We start from the raw sequence: 21,061 nt of genomic DNA on the forward strand, positions 1-21,061 counted from the left end.
AATGGCTCATAGACTTAATGCAAAACATACTTAAACATACGTTACGCTTTTCAAGTTTGGTTTTTTCTCACTAGTTCCTAATTCAGAATATAATATGTGCTGCTACAGGATCCGAAATCTTTCATCAAGGAAATGTCTTTCTGAATTGTGAATAAAAAAATCCAAATATTTATAAATTTTCATTCAAAACTTTCGCGTAGGTAGGATTCTGGGCAAATATAAATATATGGTTTTGCGTTATACTTCGTTTTTAGCATGAGAAAAAAAGGTAAACAATTTAATCTTGGCGTGTCTTTTTATGAAAAATGCTTTTCGAAAATAAGTGACTTTTACTTATGAACGCAGCAATATAAATGATCTTATATGATTTATAATTGTTACATATTAACTTATTTCTCAAACGCGTTATTCAATAAAAAGACGTGTCAATATCGCTCACAATCTTTCTAATACTAAAAAAACGGAGTCTAGCAAGTATCAAAAGTAAAAAAAATCGATGGTTGAAGCGGCATGTTAATGCATGATGCTAGACTTTAGCGACGGCTAGTAACACCAGTATAGTATAGTAGTTTCTTAACATTTTCAGTAGTAAACATAATTAAATCTAATTAAAGTACTTAATTTCTTCGTCTTTCTTTCGTTTTTTTATTTTTTGGTGTATTAAAGTGTATTTACATACTTACTTATTTAAATCCAACTCCGGAATTTTCGATATTCAGTGACCTCAATTCCGATATTGTAATATCGGAAAATTGGTCCGAGATTCCGGGATTTCGAAATTCCGGAACCGCAAATTGCAAGCCCTAGTCAACAGCGCATAGCGGACTACCTACCATCTGCATGGTTGATCAAGGCGTCGCGGTTCAGAGTTATGTTAAGATTTAGAGACTTACAGTTTAGAGTTATATTAAGGTACTTTCCTAGTTGGGCTCTACTGTAGATCTGGAATGACATCCGCTGTGATGTGCCCTACCACACAAAGCGGCATGTAATCGAAAATTAGATAACCTAGCCTTAAGAAATCCAACGTGTTACTAGAAGCAAAAGTCGACAGAAAATGGGTCAAGATACACACGCGAAACAAGATCTAGGAGAATTCACAAACGCAGTGTCACAAGAAAATATTACTATTTTTAAGAGAATAGCGGAAATTATAGAAAATATTTTTACACAATTTACCTTCATTAAAACACAGTTACTTTCGTATTTATAAGTAAAACTAATTTAGTAGGTATGAGAAATCCTAATGAGAAGAAATACCTATGACCCACAAGGATTTTTGTCCCTTTTGGACGCCCCAATTGTCTACCAGAAGATTAATCATCTCCAATCTCCAACGTAAAAAGTTCTAAAATTTAATGATTAATATTTTACCCTACAACTGCTACGCAATGCACGGTGTTTTTTTAGTCTGTTAATTTCAGGGGTGTATTTCTGAGATTAAATGAAGTAATTTTCTCAATGAGGTGGTATTCTTATTAACTCCATTTTGGAGATAATCAATGATTTAGTTTTATCTAATAAGTCCCCTGAAAACTTGCCTTGGGGCCTGTTTACGTAGGTATTGATTAGTGTTTAGTGTGAGGTTTATATATTTGCTACTAAACGTACTATCTCGGACGATCGATATTCGAAATGTCATTCATATGTCATAGTTTTCGGATCCCTTTGTTTGACATCATTATTGAAAGTCATAATGTACTGATAGTCAGATCATCATTAGTCATAATTCTGACACCGTTATTTTTTCAGGATTTTCGTAAAGTTATCCTATAGATAGGTTAGGTTAGGTTAAGTTTGTTTCATGCCAATCCTGAAAAGTTACGCGTTTCTGAGAAAAACCAAGTTATGACTAACGAAAATGCAGACAAACAATACATTATGGCTTAAAATTTTATAGGAAATAATAGAGACCCTATAGTTTTCAATTGTTAGGTGAATGTCCAACGCTATTAATTACTATTTAAGAAAAAAAATTACTATGCCATTCAGTTTCCTTAAATGTACTTAGTGACCGACGTTAACTGAGTTTAAAAAAAACACCGTATATATTATAAAACTGTTTTACAAAAAATTTAAAGCTAACAATGGTACATTCTCGAATCCCAATTTCCAGAAAGCGAGGTAAACTTATCTTAAACCTAACATTACGTAAAAGCAAACGGTGTAACAACAGAAATAAAGTCGCCTATGTAACAATCTGCGCCCCAAGAATGCTAACCCTTTTCGCCTTCTAACCCTTTCTGACCCAGGTCCAAACATAATGACCGTTAACTTTACCATACTGGCCGTTGTTAAAAATTGGGTATCATTTATGTAGGTGTAAAGACAAAATACAATGGCGACATACTCATTTCAACTTCGACCTTATTTTTCTGGAGATAAGATACGGAATATGCTTGCTGGTTTAGAAAGGTGTTTCAAGAGAACAATTTTCATTATGGAATTTCGTATGCGGGTTGAAATTATGACTGCCACGGGAGTGGGGACATCTTGTGCGAGAAAAGATAAAAGCGGGAATCTGTTGAAACTACACTTATTCGGTTTTGTTACTGTCGTTTGAGATGAGGGAAGATTTTATATGGTTAATCATAAAATTAAATAAAATTACTGGACAATAGATTAAAAGTTATCTAATAAAAACGCAGGTAGCGTTTGTATATGATCTCATCCAGACGTGACTCGCAATTTTTCGAATCCACCCAGGATGTTATTTATTAATAAGTCGGATTTATTTTATATCAACTGAATAAAACGCCCATATATGGATGATTTTAGAAAAAAATCCCGGAATCTGTAATTCGCTTATATTACTCGTATAATGAAATATTATATTTAAAAAAGTTTTACACCGTTTTACACTGCCATCTTTCCAAACATCTTAACGTTTTCGGTAGCTTCGCTAGAGAGTCTAATTAATTCATCTACTCTATTCTTAGTAAGGTAAAAAAACTTACACAGTATCAAAAAAATCGCATCTCGACGGGTTTCCATGACTTGTTTGAAAAAGTCGAGAATTTAAGTTAAAGTCTGCCAAATAAATCGAGAAATTATATCTGACTACAAATACTCTTTGTATGAAAGTAAATTAAGGTTAATTAAGGTTTAATAAGCATGCAAGATTAATTGTTTTCTTAATATCCCCATTAAGATAAAGGGTTGTAAAATAGTTAATTGCAAAATTATACGACTAATTTGCAGTTAAAGTGCCTCATGATGTTGTAACACTGCGCAGTTATAGATATCGAAATATAAGATGACGCATAAGGAATTAATTGACTAGTTATGTAACAAATACGAATACGCAATACCTTAAGTACCTACTATTCGTATTCATAATTGAAATTCATACTATTCGTGGCAACACTAGAATTAATAAATTTTCATACTAAAGTAAAAAGTATAGAGATTGAGCACTAGAAGGTGGACTCGGTTTTAATATTTTTATAAGGCTTTCAGTTTATTTTAAAACGACCTTGAGTATCATTTCGTCATCGGGCATCTCTAGCTTGCTAAGGCCCTGGCCATATCTGGCCAAACAAAACAAATGCAACTCCTCGATAATGTAATGTAATTTTAATTATAAGATGTAATGTTTTGAAAAGATGTGTCCCGCCGAGTTTCTTGCCGGTCCATATTGGGGTCAGAGGTGTAGGGTTAGAGCCGGTGTAGCTTTATTCGTCGTTCATAAGCGCATTGTAATATGCCTACTTGAATAATAAACTATCTTTATCTTAAAATCTCCGCTCTCTGAACCTATGGCACCGTAATGTCGCTACTTGTACACTACACTCCAAGTCAATCTTTGTATATCACCCGTTGACACCCTAATTAATGTTGTATATCCGAATAATAAAAGCTCAAGCAAATTTGGACCTTAATTATTACGAACAAAGTTGTGATTGACTTAAAGTGTTGAGCACGAACTTGTAATGAGTTAGGCTAGTAGTTTGTAGTTGCTAATAATGTTTGTTATTAATCAATTTAAGTCTCAAATACATGACATAAAATAGAATCACAGTATGACTAAATGTATTGGTGAACCTTGTAGTTTAAATTGATAAACGGCCCAATTCGAAGAATGATTAAGACACATTAATAATGAGTGGTAAATAATCAAATTTACGTTTCTATATAGGAAACCCTGAAATAATGATAAAAACCGGCCAAGAGCATGTCGGGCCACGCTCAGTGTAGGGTTCCGTAGTTACTCTTCCGTCACAATAAGCTATTAATTTTGAAAGACCTTTCCAACGATAACCCACACTCTAGGGTTGAAGCGAAAAAAAAAATTCACCCCCACTTTACGTGTAGGGGAGGTATCCTAAAAAAATTAAATTTTTAGATTTTATTGTACGACTTTGTCGGCTTTAATGATTTATATATCCATGCCAAATTTCAGCTTTCTAGCACTAACGACCAGGGAGCAAAGCCTCGGACAGACAGACAGACAGACAGACAGACGGACATGGCGAAAGTATAAGGGTTCCGTTTTATGCCATTTGGCTACGGAACCCTAAAAAGAGACACGAGACGAGCCGAGCCACGAGCCGCGAATGTATATCTGCGGTGAGAAGTTTTCACTATAACATTGATGCATTAAGGAGGTTTCTTTACAGAAGCCTATCGCGAAATCGAAATTTTGTTATTTGCCTTTTTATCGCTCGTATTAACAAGAGTGAAAGAGAGGCAGGTAACGAAACTTGGATTTTCGTGTTTCGCGGTAGACCCTCAGTACTACCATAGTACCAGTATTCATTTATACACAACACAGAAGGAATGTCCAAAGTTCGGGTGATAGTAACACAGAAGGTAATATTAATACGGTAGAAAGATATCAATAGAAAATACGTATAAGTGTATTAATATTAGTTAAGCGTAAAAGGTTTGAACACCCTAGTGGAGGACTACTATTATACGGAGTCTGGTCCCAAAGTGAGTTTCCCAGACCGTGCCCTCTCCTTGTAAGACCAGATTGGAATGTGGATGAAGAAAATTCTGTGGGCTCTTGCGGCTTTACATTAATTGATTTTGCAATTTGTTTTCCAATTTTTAATTTGTTATCAACGGAGTTTTCTATGTATCCTTCTGCTACATTACTTGACCGCCAACCTCCATGCCTCTTCAAAGTTGTTATGTCAGCTCCTGAGTCGGCAAGTAATGTAGCAGAGGTTCTCCTAAATGCATGTCCAGTGTAAAGATTTGCATCAGGCAAATTTAAGTACTGAGCGATATCTCTCGGCATATTCCCAAACTTGTTTAAGCCTATTACCTGGTCAGTGCACCTTCCTCTTTGAAAATTCTGAAAGAAACGGTCACTTTTGCCCTTAGAAGACCGCAGACTCTGATATTTCTTGACTATTTCTGCAAATGGGCCGTCAATAGTGAAGGACCTGGGAATTTTATTTTTTGTATTTGGTATTTTGACAAGAAGTATGTCCCCATGTGTTTCTATATCTTTTACTGATACATTTGTGAGCTCTTCGCGTCTGCATGCGCCACAGACTCCAAATATAAGAGCAACCTATGAACAAAGTTACATATTTATTATATATTGTAAGACAATTGTTTATTTCATTCTATTTTTTTTAACTTCCTACTTTATTTTTAGAGTTAATTTACTTAAATTGTGTACATATTTTATTAGATTTATATTTAAGTTTATACCTTTGTAGCTAGATGTTGCTGATCTGGAGCTTCATTAATAAACGTCTCAATTTGTTCAGCTGTTAGTACCTTCGATTTTTTACTCTGAAATCCTGCACTTTGCCTTTTTAAGAAAGCAGTCAATCTGGTGTAAGTTTTTATATCTATGTCATGTTTTAACTTTATAACAGCTTTCAACATAGAATATTTTGACCATAATGTTGATGGCCGATAGGTTTCAGACAGCTCTTGAAAATAGGCCATCAAAACAGTCTCTGAAAAAGACTTTGCGTTATGTAAGGTTTTCCACTCGATAAATTTTACATAGACGGCATTATATTGGTTTTTAGATTTTTCTGGAATAACACAGTCATTGGCAATTACTGCTCTAGCACGAATGTCTGGTGGTGTCATATCAATATCTGAATCACTCATTTTCAATATTTTTTTATAACTTCTCGTACCAAATTATATATTTATATGCGTTAATGTGTTTAAATAATGTTAGAAGTTATTTCAAAAGGGCGGGCTGATTTGCTTTTAAACTTTTTTTTCTAGGCATACCTATGCTTGTATCATTCAGCCAAATCAAAGAACGATTTTTAGGAAAGTAAATATTTCATACATAGATACCTAAGACAGAGTAGGCTATAAAATGCAAATTCTTAATATTTTTTCGTCATTTATATATTAATGAATACTTTAAATAAATACTCCTAGTATTCGTAAGCGTTTTTAATTTCATAATTTCCAAGTAAAAAATCTAATATAAAATTACTGCGTTTCGAAAGTATAGTTTGGAACTAAAAAGTAAAAAGCACTAGTTCGAGAAATTGAGCTTCTCGCACGCTACGCAGCCACAAAAAGTACCACTTTTTGAGCAACTGTATTAAAAAAATATTTTTTATACATAAAGCGACGCCATTCACTCGCTATTCATTTTGACGTTTATACAATGATCAACTTACGAAAACGTCATTTAACTGTTAAGTATTCAATGTTTTGAAATATCAGTTTGCAAATTTGACACTTAAACTGTATTGCAATAAATTTATTTTTGTATGAAATACGTATCCTGACTAAAATTATAAAGAAGCGTTATTAGCATCTACCAGAGCGCATTGCCTAATGTCAGTTTGCTCCATATAGTTTGACATATTTCTTTCGCTTTGGGCGTACTCTTCTTTTAATCACGATTTGACCTTGTGGATTACTGTAATTGGCTTTATACACTTAAAATTTAAAATTGCACATGTAATTATTATAAGCTGTTGTAATCCTGAAAAAAAAAAAAAAAAAAAAAAAAAATTACGTCAATGGATAATAATTATTACACACACTATGATCCAAAGAAATAATTAGTTTTGAAACTACGTACAATAATTATAATTCAATCTTCGAAAAGTCATAAAAAGTTAAATTTAAATTAGCATTCTAGTGTTTTGATACTTGCAAACTATTGAAGTATATGTAAAAAGTGGAATGTAAACGTTAAATATAAAATGTTCTTGATACGTACTGCTGGTAAGTTATTGTACGTAGTGCAACGAGGGGGTAATTAAATTTTGCAAACGAGGTCTTTATATGCACGACAGTCGCAGGCTGGATGGAGTGTATTAAGGACTCGAGTTTGCAATATTCATACCCCCGGAGTTACACACGATATTTTTCGTCACACTAAAGAAAAAATTAAATTTTAAGCAAAACTTCAAACATTCATCCGCCATATTGTCATTCTATTGTCAAGGCACAGACCTATCCGGCATTCAGCTCCGATTAAATTTTTTTGTAAAAATACTTTAAACGGCTATTAATTTAATGAAAAATTAAACAATAAATATAAATTATAAACGTCAATGTTTTAAAAGTAAAACTCGTTTATACCTACTTGGTTCGTATGAATTAGTGACACAATTAAAAAAAAACTCCCGCGGGAACAATACATGCCTTTGTCGTTCGGTATACCTGCTTGAAATGAGTTCTTTTTCGAGCAAGTGTGATGAAAAATAAATAGTATGTATTACATAATATCTAGGAAAGTAAAGTAAAAAATGTCGGAATCTTTCTTACATACTGACCGACGTATGTTTTTATGAATGTTCGACGGAGCCAGAAAGCAGCAACTTCGTTTAACGCTGTGGGCTGAAAGTTGACGTTTTCCGGCCGGAGGGCAGTAAATATTAATTAATTAATGTATGAAAATTATTATGTCACCTTTCGTTGCATCTCATCTGTCTCCTCATAGAAGTTTGTATGCATAGGTGCTAAGCAAATAGTATTGCTGATGTACACATCTTTAATTTTCAATTGGCGTCTGTGGTTTCAATGGTTGTCATTTTGGCTAAGCCGCTCTGGATGCCTAACCAACGTGCCAGTCCTTAACGTTTATGCGAAACGAAACGCAACTGTCACTGTCGCGCTAAGATGGAAGAGTGACAGAGAGAGATAACTACGCTACGCTACGGAGCGTTAACAATTGGCACAATGGCTAAGCAGACAGGTATTTTTTCTGTCATTTTATTATTTATTTATTAAATTTACTATAACTTATTACTACTAAGTTGCTATTAAAGTGGAGTTCAATTGAAATGGCAAATAATGTTAACAATATTTCCATTCCATTCTATTCTAAATATAACAGATTTTATTGATAGTTATTATTAACTGTGAACCGGATCATGATTTTCCTAAAAGGTTGCGAGACGAAGTAGTGAAGGTAAATTGAATTGTTTATATTATTGTTTATACACGGTGATATGTAATCTGCGATCAGGAACCATTTTTATTCAGTCATCGATGGCAATCACATAATGTATATATGTAGTACGAACACAACTGTAAGTTATTTTCTAGCATACCAAATTTATAAATTCAAATTAAATTTTAATTCAAATTTATTTTTACCCTGCCAATGGTTCCCTTCCTTTCAATAAAAATAGGGTTTCCATGTATTCAGTGGTTATTAATTTTAACGATATCATTAACTATAATTAATTAGACGGTGAAGTAAGCATGATCACTATTTAGGTTGGTTATTAATATTTTTCAACTTCTGATCACGGATTAAATTTCATCGTGTATCATTTATATTGAACTCCATTTTATAAGGTAAGGTGGGGTAAGACTATCACCGGGACAAGATAAAAACTTGTTCGGAATCCTCATACTGTTTGCCTTGCCTCGATCAAAATAGACTATGTCCGTCTTAACCCACCTTACTTTACTACGCATTCGTTTTAGACTTTATTACTTTTTTAGTTACTTTACTTCTTCTAACACCTCTATGCTTCGGGCAAAATAAACATAGGCCGACCAGATCTCACACAACTATGTCCAGAACGTTTTTCCGGAGAACCACGACTGGAGAAACTACCATAGCTCTTGGGTTAATATATTATAATAAAGCTTCAGTACCTCAGTGGCAGCGAGAATACTTCAAACGTCCTATAAATGAAGCGGCGCTGTTGCCCCCATTAGAGAAAATACGGAATTGTGACTTGTGTCCAAGAATTCACATTCCTGTTTGTGCTACTAATAAGAGAACGTATACTAATATATGCTGGATGAATTGCTGGGGAAGCCTTACACGTAAGTAATCATTAGTCAATTCAATTCAATTCAATGTATTTATTTCAGACTCTGGGTCCATAAAATTGTTAGTATTACAGGTACTTAAATCTACATGCTACAAATATATTTTACTAATAATTAAATTACTCAAGTCTCAAAATACAATTTACATTATATATAAAATTATAATAAGACAACTAAAACTAAACCTAACTAAAAAATCCCTAAAAACTACCTTCTAAGCCTAGGCCCCTCGGCAAGGTGCCCATCACGCAGGCAGCGTTCCCGCGCTGTATTGCGATAGCAATCCTCTGCGCGAGAAAGCTGTCGGCGCGAGATTCCCCTGTTGCCTCCCGCAACCGCTTTCCAAGCTCCTTAAGGAGCCCACGCGCTCCCCTACCCCACGGCCCGAGTGTCTCGACGCCAAATGCTACGAACTCGTACTTGGCGCCGAGACAGCTGTATTTGTAGGCCTTAATTAAAAAAAATTATATTTAATGTAAATTGTATTTTGAGACTTGGCGTATTTTAATAAAAAAATTAAGTAGTATTAAATTACTCTAATCATTTATTATTCATATCCTATACAATTTTTATATTTCTATTTAACATTAAAAATGAGAGGTCTGTCGCTTGTATGTACATATTTCCAATGCCTCCTAACAGGGCAATAATATTTTTCAAAAATAACACTCAGAATCTGGAAGTTACACAAATCTCTGTTCTGACATTTTGCTGAGACATCAGGGCCTACCGCGAAAACTGTAATTCGCTAATTGCGGGGATCTTTCTCTTTTATTGTCACTGAGACGTAATTGGAGTGACAGAGAAAAATTCCCGCAATTGACGAACTATGATTCGCGGTTATAGCCCTGCACGACTACCAGGAATTTGCGTTTGACATTCCCTCTCTGTCGCACCACGACAGAGAGGGAATGTCAAACGCTTAAAATGTTCGCGTTAAAATGTTCCACGTTTTTTTTTATACCACTTCGGTGGTAAACAAGCATACGGCCCGCCTGATGGTAAGCAGTAACCGCAGCCTATGGACGCCTGCAACGCCAGAGGTGTTACATGCGCATTGCACCCTTTAAAAACCTGTACACTCCTTTTTTGAAGAACCCCATACTGTAGACCCTCGGAAAAACCTCGGAAGGGAGCTCATTCCACAGCCGGAGCGTCCGCGGGAGGAATTCCTCTTGAACCGCACCGAATTGGACGTCACTGGAAATGTCGACACCAAGGATCCCAATACTCCCTGACATAGTAAAGGCTGTGCCTTGGAACTACGGGGCCACAGTAAATGGGGTTTTCTTAGCGGTAAACGCGCAAACTTAGAATAGAATAGAATAGAAGAAATTTATTCAGAAAACGCTTAAGTTTAGGTATCTAATACATGAGACGACAGAATCAATTTATTATTAAGCGTCACTGAAAAGGTCTCCACTCAGCTTAATGTCAAGATACCACCTAAGGGTCTCGACGCTGGTCTTCCGTGGAAACCTTTCCGAGAGAGCGCAGCTACAAGATAAAGTACAAAGTTTTATATATTTAAGTACAGAAGTTTCAAGTAAGGCTATAATTATTATTCAATTAAAAACTACAATGACAAATAAATTATTTAAATTATCGGTACCTAAACAGTCAGTCAGTCGTCATACAAGGCGAAATAAATTATAGGGTAGGCGTTCGTTCTAGTACATGGCATAGTGATGGCACAGGAGTATACCCAATATTTATAATTTGTGTATGTGTAAAATATGTTTTTTAAATTTACATTTAAATGAACTAATTGACGGTGAGTTCCTTATAGGTGGAGGTATATTGTTCCAGCACTTCGTGGCAGAGTATTTAAAACTGCCACGAAATGCTGCGGTGCTGTGCCTTGGGCAAATAAAACGAATGGCTCCCCTAATATGGCGCTGTGAAAAAGTTAACTTTCAGTTTAAGTTGAAGTCATGGTCTTTATAATGCCAAAAAGCATGCAAGCAAAATGCAGCGAACGTCGCGATTCCATATTCATTAACCCACTATTATTTAAATAAGGAGTTACATGAGTTCGAGGTGGAATATTAAAACAAAAACGTGCACATGCGTTCTGCAGCCGCTGCATTAGCTTTTTTGTTTGGTACAATAGACATCCACCTATGACAGTATCAGCATAGTTGAGTTTTGACAGTATTAAAGATTCACAAAGAGATATTCTTACGTCAGTACTTAAATATCTACGTACACTATATAATATCTTAAGTCTATAAAAACATACTCTAGAGATCTCCAATACGTGGTTGTGGAATCTAAGTTTACCGTCCATAAGCACACCCAAGTTCCTTGCTTCCGTCACATGCTCAACTTGTGTCTTGGTGGGGTTGAATCGGACTAGATTGTCCCGACCCCACACCGAAACTCTGGATAGAGTGCTCTCAATGTCCGACACAACCTTTTCACGACTCTCCAGCACCACGGAACGAAGGATGTTGGCACGGCCTGTGTAATAGGCATCCCCAGTACTGTCGTCCGCACAGCAATGAATGTTAAATTTTCCAGGGAAAACGAAATATCGTTTTCTTCTGCAATGTGTATCATAATAATATTAATAACATACTTTTCTTTTCATTAGATAAACCCGTACAATTGCTGCACATGGGTAAATGCTTTACTTGGCTGGATGATTACGAGGATTGAGTAATGTAACATATATGCAAGATGTTTTAATGATCATTTATTTTCTAATGGTGAGTAACCCGAGAGCCATGGAACGCACGATACGAGCGTGTACACATTACGCTAACGCTACAGACCGCGTAGCCAACGAGCATATCGTTCACGCGCCGTGGCGAACGAAACGCAACTGTCACAGTCGCACTAATATGGCAGAGTGATAGAGAGAGATGACTACGCTACGCTATAGAGCGTTATCGATTGGTATGTTCGGTACGCGGGCTAAGATAGAGTTGAACCAAGCTAACTCTGCATGGTATTTGCAATAAGAAAGTATAGCAACGTTATCTTCATAGTCAAATTTCTATGAAACTATGGCGTTTATCTGACACTCCCTCACTTTGTGTGGTTCACGTCAATGCAAAATTAGTCAAACTTAATACAAACTTTAGTTTATTAAGAGGCCGTTATCGATTTTAGTCGCAAAAATGTCAAATTGATAGATTTACGGCCCGAATCGAAGAATGATTAAGACACGTTTAAGATCTTGGAAAGATTTTTAAAACATGGATAACTAAACGACATATCAAAATTGACGTTTATATCGATGCCGCTGTGATCCCAAGATCTATCTACGATATTTCTAACGTCAGTGATCTTGGTTGCCCGAATCGAGCTGCTTCTGTCAATTATACAAACGATATCTAAATGAGAACTTAATATTATCTAAACCAGAACTTATCGTTATCGTATCTCATTTTTCGAATCGAGCCGTTAGTCGATGAAATTGTACACCATTTGGTTACTATTAGAAATAACAAGTACTGGTTTCTATTAGCACATCTTGTTATCTTTCATTTGAATAAAACATTTTTTTGAAAACAATGTCACTTATTTAAGGCACTGATTTTTAAGCTCTTATTTGTAAATTTCGTAAAATTTGGACTGCTAAAAATGGTAATTTTATATTACACATATCCTGTACTTCAAGTTTAATAAACTACATTTTTGTTATTACAAATTTGAATTAGTGTAAATAAAAGCTAAACGAAATAAATTTTCTCCAGAAATAACTTCAATACAAGTGACAATTTCTCTAAAAATCGACTTAAATTATGATAATTAAACATTTGCTGAAACGGTTCTTGTACTTCATTTTGTACGATTTATCACCATAATTTTTTGATGATTTAAAAAAAAGATTGTCTTCTCGTCACATAACTATGTGACATTATCTATGAAAAGGGACCTTATTGTCGATGGCGCTTACGCCGCACTGCGTAGCGTGGCGTTGATTATAATTATATGGGAGCATCGTTGATAATGGCGTATCACATATTACCAGGGACGCACGCTTAAGAGGCAAGATGAGAAGACGTGCTAAGAGATACCAATACTTGTTACTTAGATATAAAGTAACAAAAGGTGTGCAATTTCAACGACGAAATCTATAAATTACCTATACATTTTTGTTCTAAAATCGTTACCGGGAGGTTTTTGTTCTAGAAACGTTGCCAGAACAATTTTCGATAAGAAAAATCATAACATAATCATGATCATAATCAGCGTTGAGAATTGTGTGTGGTGTAAAATTACAAGATAGAATTAGGAACAGTGTGATAAGGGAAACATGTGGACTGAACGAAGATATAGGGACAAAAATTGAGAAAGGTGAGATGGTTTGGACACGTGGAAAGAATGTGTGAAAGAAGGTTAACAAAGAGAGTGTATAAGGGAGAAGTAGAAGAGGGAGCTGGAAGGGGTAGACCTCGGCGGACTTTCTCTGATCAAATCGGGGAAATCCTGAAGAAAGGCCAGGTCAAGAGCACCCTACACTGAAAGAAATGGTTTGCATAACTGTAACAAAATTTTGGTTACTGTTTACACAAAAATTGGGACTTGCGAACTATGTGTTATACGAGGGTCATGCCAAAAGAAGTTAGATACTCTATGGTCATTTGATCGATACTGGCCAGTTATACACCATTGTAAAGGTAGGTTATTTGCTAATAAATTCAAATATGGAACACTCGGAAAATGTTAGGATTCCTTTTTTAATTATTTTTTTTCTGGGTAATTTTGGAGGGAAATTTTCGCAACAATGGAGCTCACTCGACGTGATTTTCGTGTTATGATTTATTATGATTTTAAAAAAGGTTTAAAACCTCAAGAGTGTTTTGAACTTTTAGTTTCAACTTTTGGCGAGTCTGCTTGTTCACGTGCAACTGTTTTTAATTGGTTTGCTGAATTTAAAAGGGGACGAGAGACCTTTGAAGATGAGGCGAAGACCGGACGGCCGCCAACCGCAGTCACTCAAGAAAACGTACAGGCTGTGGAAAAAAATGTTCGTGCGAACCGACGAATTACATATGCAGAGCTCGAGCGTGAGCTGGGTATTGGATCAGCAGCATTGCAAACTATAATTCATTATCATCTGGCCCTTCATAAGCGTTGTTCAAGATGGGTGCCGCACAAACTCACCGATTTGCAAAAAGACCGCCGCGTAGATTGGTGCAAATTTATGATAGATAAATTCGACGCTGGCGAGAAAAAAAATGTATATGATATACTTACAGGTGACGAAACATGGCTATATAACTACGACCCCGAAACAAAGCGGCAGTCCACAGTATGGTGTTTTGAAGATGAGCCGACGCCAACAAAATGTCGCCGAACCCGAAGTACACAAAAACAAATGATTGCCTCATTTTTCTGCAAGACGGGACATATTGCTACGATAGTGCTAGAAGATCAAAGGACAGTCAACTCTGAATGGTATGTGACAGTTTGTGCCCCCAGAGTACTGTCAGCTTGGTGTGACAAGCGGCCGAAATCGGGAACTCAGCACCTGCTCTGGCACCATGACAACGCTGCCCCTCACACTTCTGCTAGAACACTTGACTATTTCAGCTCAAAAAACGTGACTATCTTGCCCCACCCGCCATATTCCCCCGACCTAGCCCCTTGCGATTTTTACTTATTTCCCAAAATTAAAGAAAAATTAAAAGGAAGGCGATTTGAGAACAAAGAAGATGCCCTGGCTGCGTATAATTATGAAATTTCTGAGGTATCTAAAGAAGAGTGGTCATCGGTATTTTCTAAGTGGTTTAGACGGATGGAAAAGTGTATACGTGTTCACGGTGACTACTTCGAAAAAATAGATAGCTGTAATAAAGAATAAAGTCGGTAACTTTTGAGTATCTAATTTCTTTTGGCATGACCCTCGTATGTTACAAAACCGTGTTTGGCTATCAGTGTTCAGGTACTGGGTATACACTACAAAATAAGTTTGTAAATTTATGCAAAGTTTATTTTCTTATAACCGTAGTTTAGTTATTTAGTAAAGTTACAAAACCAGTTCGGCTATCTATTTTTTCAGTGTAAACCGACGAGCGTGTATGAAAATGTCATGAAAGTGAAGGAAGCGAAAGAGGTAAGTCAGGATCGTAGCAAGTGGAAATCCGTGGTCTCTGCCTACCCCTCCGGGAAATAGGCGTGATTATATGTATGTATGTAAAATCATAACCTAACTAAATGCCAGAAAAGATGCGACACGGCCGGATCAGTCCAGAATTTGCCTTATATCTATATCATAAATAAAATTGTACTCGTCGACTGTAATGGTTAAATTAAGATTTCGTATACCATACTAAGTATCATTGCGTACTTTTCATGTATGGGCTATTGGGCTCCCACTCAACTATAATATTCATTTTGATACGCTGCAGTCAACTATAAAAGAAAATTACCAATCACCTGCCGCCACGCTCCCATAGAAAAGACTTAACGGGTGCAACGCGAGAGTCCCGCGTTTAAGTCTACATTTTGTCTACTGAGATACCAATTTTCATTAATTATTTAGGTTTTATAGCAAATAAAGTATTATAAACTGAAATAAATGTCATAGACTAAGAAAAAGTGACCAAGGCCTCCAGTGCCCCAGGCTGGAATCGAACCAGCGTCCTCTGCTATACATACACACACATATATAATATTATATATATATATATATATATATATATATATATATATATATAGTATATTTGACATTTATTTCATGTAGTTTATAATTTATATAGTAGTGTTTCTACTTGAAATAAAAACAAATTAAAATATTTTCTGAAAATAATTTAATTTGTTCTAATACTTCTAATAGTAAATAAAGTATTATTTTAAAGGCTCGTAGAAAGAGTATTGTATTTTGATGTTGTTGTTGTTGTATAATCAAGCTTCTCAATCTCGTACCTTACTTAGGCAACTTAGCAAGCTTTGTTGCCTAAACACGGTACTCGACTGAAAAGCTCTATATTATATCACGATTGTATAAAATACTATAATAAAAACTATTCTTAGATCATTATAAATTATCCATCTTATATAACTTCATTTTATGACCATTCATTTTCTTAAAAGTAAATTAAATAGCCGTTAAATTTTAATGAGTAATTAAGGCTAAGTGCGAAAATAATTGCTAATTACAGCCCCTAATTTTAATGAATGCCAATTTTATTACATTTCATTTCCGTAAAGTAGGCATTACCATTTCACCTTTATCGAAAATGTACCGCTTGTTTGGTAAGAATTGTTCTTTTAGTAGGTAAACAAATCCTCCACCTAGCTCCACATTACGGGATAAAATATCTATTACAGAATTGTAGATTTGACAAGGGCAGGAATAGTTATTTTCTGCCCTCCGGGCGGAAAGCGTCATTTTTGCTCCCGCTGCGCTAAACGAAGTTGCCGCTTTCCGCCTCCGTCGAGCAGAAAAATAGTATGCACACCACCACAATAAAGGCAAGTTACCCGAACCGAAGGCGAGGGTGGCAAACACGCGGGATGGAATGTCATACGTTTCCTCCCGTGATGCGCATACTATTTTTCTGCTCGACGGAGGCGGAAAGCGGCAAATTCGTTTAGCGCACTGAGAGCAAAGTTGACGCTTTCCGCCCGGAGGGCAGAAAATATAATTTTACCAGGCGAGCATAATAATAATTCAGGCAATAATAAAGGGCAGGGAAACCCTGGTCTTGGTAGAAGTATCGGCATATCTCGCTAAAGCAGCTGAAACGCTAAGTTTCGTGATTTATTTTGTACAAACTGACAGGATGCTCGAAGGATTCCGTACCCAAAGGGTAAAACGGGACCCTATTACTAAGACTCTGCTGTCCGTCCGTCCGTCCATCGGTCCGTCTGTCACCAGGCTGTATCTCATGAACCGTGATAGTTAGAGAGTTGGAATTTTCACAGATAATGTATTTCCGTTGCAGCTATAACAACAAATACTAAAAAGTACGGAACTGTCGGTGGGCGAGTCCGACTCGCACTTGTTCAGTTTTTATTTCGGATGGCAATTGCAGCTACATTACTGTGGCGGCGTTACAAGGCTATAAGCGCATAAATTTAAGTTCGTCAATTGTGGCCATTTTTCTCTGTCACTCTAATTACGTCTTAGTAAGAGTAAGAGAGAAAGATCCCGCAATTTTGCGCTTTAACGCGGCCGCTGTTAAGGTGACATTCGAATGTCAACCCTACTCATAGTATTGCTCCTGCCGGTAAGTAAGGTTGCCAAGGCTCAACGAGGCTGCGGAGCGTTAGAGTCGTATATAGGCTACGGAGATTGCTTATCATCAGGCGGGCCGTATGCTTGTTTGCCACCGACGTAGTATTAAAAACTGCATCTACATTACTGTTGCGGCGTTGCTGTTGCCGCCACTGTATCTGTCAATTTTCTTGATAAAATGTCAGAGATGTGAAAAATAGTTTCCAAAAAAATATGTAAATACAAAATACAAATACTTCCGTGTAAAGCTATTTCAAATGTAGAATACAAAATAGTTTTCGAGTTTCTATTTAGAATAATTCATCTAATACGCTTAGAAGTTTCAACCTTGGTGGGCACAGTGTCGATATCCTCGTTCAAGAGGGCATCCTGCACAACATCCTCGAGGGTACTAGACAAGGTGGACTTTGATCTAGTCATGTAAGAGGGGCGAGTCAATGGGATGGATGAGAATAGCGATTTTGTATCATCGCCCGTACCGGCTGTAGCTTCGACACCCGTGGCCCGCCTGCTCAGCTCCCGATGACCGGCTGTAGTATTTTGTTGGACGCGGACCCGCCTGCACAGCTCCGCGTTACTAGCAGTTCGCATACTGAGGCATCCATTACCAGCTCCAGATGCGCCCCGGCGACCCCCGGGCAGCGACCGTAAATTATACTTACAAATCGTACTTGGCTCCATGATAAACATCATAGTTTGGGACCGTTCGTTTGGGAAGTGTTTAGCTTGCTGGTGTGCTAATCGTTTAAGTTCAGCCGTCAAAACGTACGAAACGTAACCGTAAACGTAAGAACAAAGTTGGATCTTCTACCCGTAAGCTCCCCCACCACTTCAAGGTGGTTATTATTATTATTATTATTGTATCTCCTTGGATTTCACGAGCCTATAAATCCCGGTCTTTTGATTGGCTTGCGAGGGGATATAGATCCAACACGTAGAGGCTCCTTGGAGAGCTTTAATGTCATGTATTATTATTATTTTTTACAACGGTGGTAACAACAACGCTGCAACAGTAATGCACCTGCAGTTGACATCCGACCGTCATCTTATAACTGTCAATTTCTTTCATGAAACTAGTGACGTTTACCTCCGCATTACACGATTGGAACGATCATTCCGCCACTCATTTACTAGGCAATTGATAGGGATATAAGATAGCAGAAATATTGCCATCCAAGGTAAGGTGACATACCTTAACGGTCACGTTCGGCTTCAGACTGCACCAGCATTACTGCAGTAGTATTGCAGCGCGTCATTACTGCCGACCACATAAAATCTGGACAGTAACATCGATTATGACATTTGCGGCAGACCAGGCAATTGCACGCTGCACTAGTCATAGATTGACGCTGCCCGCTTCGCGCAACGCTCCGCTAAACGCTAATCACTCAGACTATACTAACTACCTACCGTATGTTTGTTTTTCAGTGCAAACGCTTCTAGTAGCTACTTTTCTCGTAACGGAATCCGAGTTGCAAAAAACGAAACTTACTACGAAAGCGTCAGTGTTAAAGCAGAAATACAAAAAAGAAAATATTCAAACATGGGTCTCCTCGTTCTTGACACAGGTTTCGGACGAAGCGCTACCAATTCTGGGTGAACAAATATCCAATTGTAGCTGGTGCCCTACTGTGTATTTACCAGTATGCGCATCGAACGGGAATAGCTTCACAAATAAATGCTATATGGTGTGCAATAAGTACGAGTATAATGGGGGTAAAACTGTCACCGTGAATTATATGGGAGCATGTCACGATTATGGAGTTACCTGGGATATGGCTTAATTATTGAAATGTTTTTTATTTACAATTCAAATTTATTTCACAAAATACAAAAATAAATGCATTTCAACACATGACAAAATCTTTTTATTTAAAATATCCCTTATATAATAATTACAATTAAATAAAAACTAAATTATAACAAAACAAATAGTGCCCCAGACCGGCTGAAGGGTGCCTATAATGCTGGCTAAGTTCCTCCGCTGAATGGCAATGCCGATTCTCTGGCCAAGGAAAGATCCAGCCCTAGGGGCCTCTGGTAGTATCAAAGAGCATTTTCTTTTAATCTTTAATCAAACTAAGCGCATCCTGACATCAAGGTCCCATTTACAAAAAAATATTTGACATTATCTATGAAAAGGGACCTTATTGTCGATGGCGCTTACGCCGCACTGATACGATAAAATAGGGGCAACAGATCATCTCCGAACAAATGACCTCTGTCTTAACACACCTTATAAACTTATGTAAGTATATCGCGTTCCATTTATCCGTATAAACTTAAGGTAGGGCTGGTAGGACCCATACATAAAAAGGTAGTCATGCAGATACAAACAACTATAGACCGATAACTATTTTATCCTGTATAGATAAAATCATAGAAAAAATATTGGAAACTCATTAAACCCATTCTTATCAAGTAATGGCATAATTAATGAAAAACAGTTGGGTTTTCAAAAAATAAAAATACATCACAACTCTTGTCATTGTTTACAGACGAAATCAACGAACATTTGGAAAAAAAACACCATGTACTTGCCGTAATGATTGATTTTAGCAAAGCTTTTGATACTTTGGACCACATTACACTTCCAGACATCCATTGTAACCCAATACTACAATAACATAAAATACTGACACAAAAAACGCGACCCTTACAATTACGTAACCTACATAACATTCCAACGTTTGAGGTCGGAAAGACAAACACAATGAATACAGTCGAAAAGTATGGAAATGCATTGTACCGTGTATATTGAATAGATTTCCAAATGAATAGTATAGAATAGTAAGTTCATTAGATGGTCGAACATGTGGGCAAGTTAGATATATTATAAAGAAACACATGCTTAAAATGCGAAAATAATGTAATCCTTATATTTTAACAATATAATATATTATATAATATATAATATATATTATATAATAAAGATGAAACGTGCATTGTATGCCTTGTATGAGGAACGGCGGTTCAATACGAGTGATGAATTTAAGGAATATGTTAAACAATATTCGAAGAAGTTTAAAATAGATTGCCATATCGCTAAGCGTAATTATATAAGTCAAACAATAAAAACTAGCTCTGATATAATTAAAACAACGTGGAAAGTAATTAATGTGGAGACTGGTAGATCAAAGCAAAGGATGAAAGATCTTAAACTAAAAATTGATGACAAAATCGTAGATTCCAGTTTAGATGTAGCAACAGAATTTGAAAAATTCTTCACCGAGGTACCAGCTTCCACAACTAAGAACTTAAATTCATCACCCTCGTCTGCCGTTACACTGTTAGAAAAGAATGTCCCAGAATGTACTAGAAACCTTAATTTTGAACATGTGAGTGCCTCAGATATATTAAAGGCGTTTAAATCAATTAATGTAAAAAAAACTAGTGACCTTTGGGGAGTCTCCGTTCATAGGTACTGTCAAATCCTTAATAGAAGTTGTAGCGCCTGACCTGGTAGTTATATTTAATAACAGTGTTGACTGCGGTGAGTTTCCTGATCTAATGAAACATAGTAAAGTCACTCCTTTATTTAAATCAGGTAGCACATCCGACCCCACTAACTTTAGACCGATATCAGTGTTACCAACATTCAGCAAAATTTTTGAAAAAATAGTT

The 21,061-nt window shown here is 36.4% G+C and overlaps 2 protein-coding genes and 1 long non-coding RNA gene across 4 annotated transcripts in view; 2 read left to right on the forward strand and 1 right to left on the reverse strand.

The window, feature by feature from the left end:
- Positions 1-5,357: 5,357 nt before the first annotated feature.
- Positions 5,358-6,026, reverse strand: LOC133516503 (uncharacterized). Its single transcript, XR_009799239.1, has 2 exons — positions 5,668-6,026; positions 5,358-5,524 (listed from the first exon to the last, which is right to left on the reverse strand). It is a non-coding gene; the product is annotated as an uncharacterized LOC133516503 (long non-coding RNA).
- A 999-nt stretch (positions 6,027-7,025) lies between these two features.
- LOC133516501 (uncharacterized) lies at positions 7,026-19,292 on the forward strand. Of its 2 annotated transcripts, XM_061849489.1 has the most exons (3): positions 7,026-7,170; positions 8,905-9,234; positions 18,866-19,292. In XM_061849489.1, exons 1-3 carry the CDS (start codon positions 7,149-7,151, stop codon positions 19,219-19,221), a joined length of 708 nt encoding a protein of 235 aa, XP_061705473.1. In that variant the 5' UTR covers positions 7,026-7,148; the 3' UTR covers positions 19,222-19,292. The 2 variants fall into 2 exon arrangements, 1 of the variants encoding a protein (XP_061705473.1); XR_009799238.1 differs by lacking the exons at positions 7,026-7,170; positions 8,905-9,234 and adding an exon at positions 15,964-16,452 and having other exon boundaries at positions 18,866-18,950.
- LOC133516499 (histone-lysine N-methyltransferase SETMAR-like) overlaps positions 13,788-21,061 on the forward strand; it is a 111,749-nt gene continuing 104,475 nt past the window's right edge. Inside the window, exon 1 of the mRNA XM_061849487.1 lies at positions 13,788-15,102. Coding sequence (XP_061705471.1) covers positions 13,979-15,058 — 1,080 coding nt within the window. The 5' untranslated portion in view covers positions 13,788-13,978 and the 3' untranslated portion in view covers positions 15,059-15,102. The remainder of the gene's footprint in view (positions 15,103-21,061) is intronic.

The sequence above is a fragment of the Cydia pomonella genome, chromosome 3 (genome assembly GCF_033807575.1).
Source record: "Cydia pomonella isolate Wapato2018A chromosome 3, ilCydPomo1, whole genome shotgun sequence".
Lineage (NCBI taxonomy): Eukaryota > Metazoa > Arthropoda > Insecta > Lepidoptera > Tortricidae > Cydia > Cydia pomonella.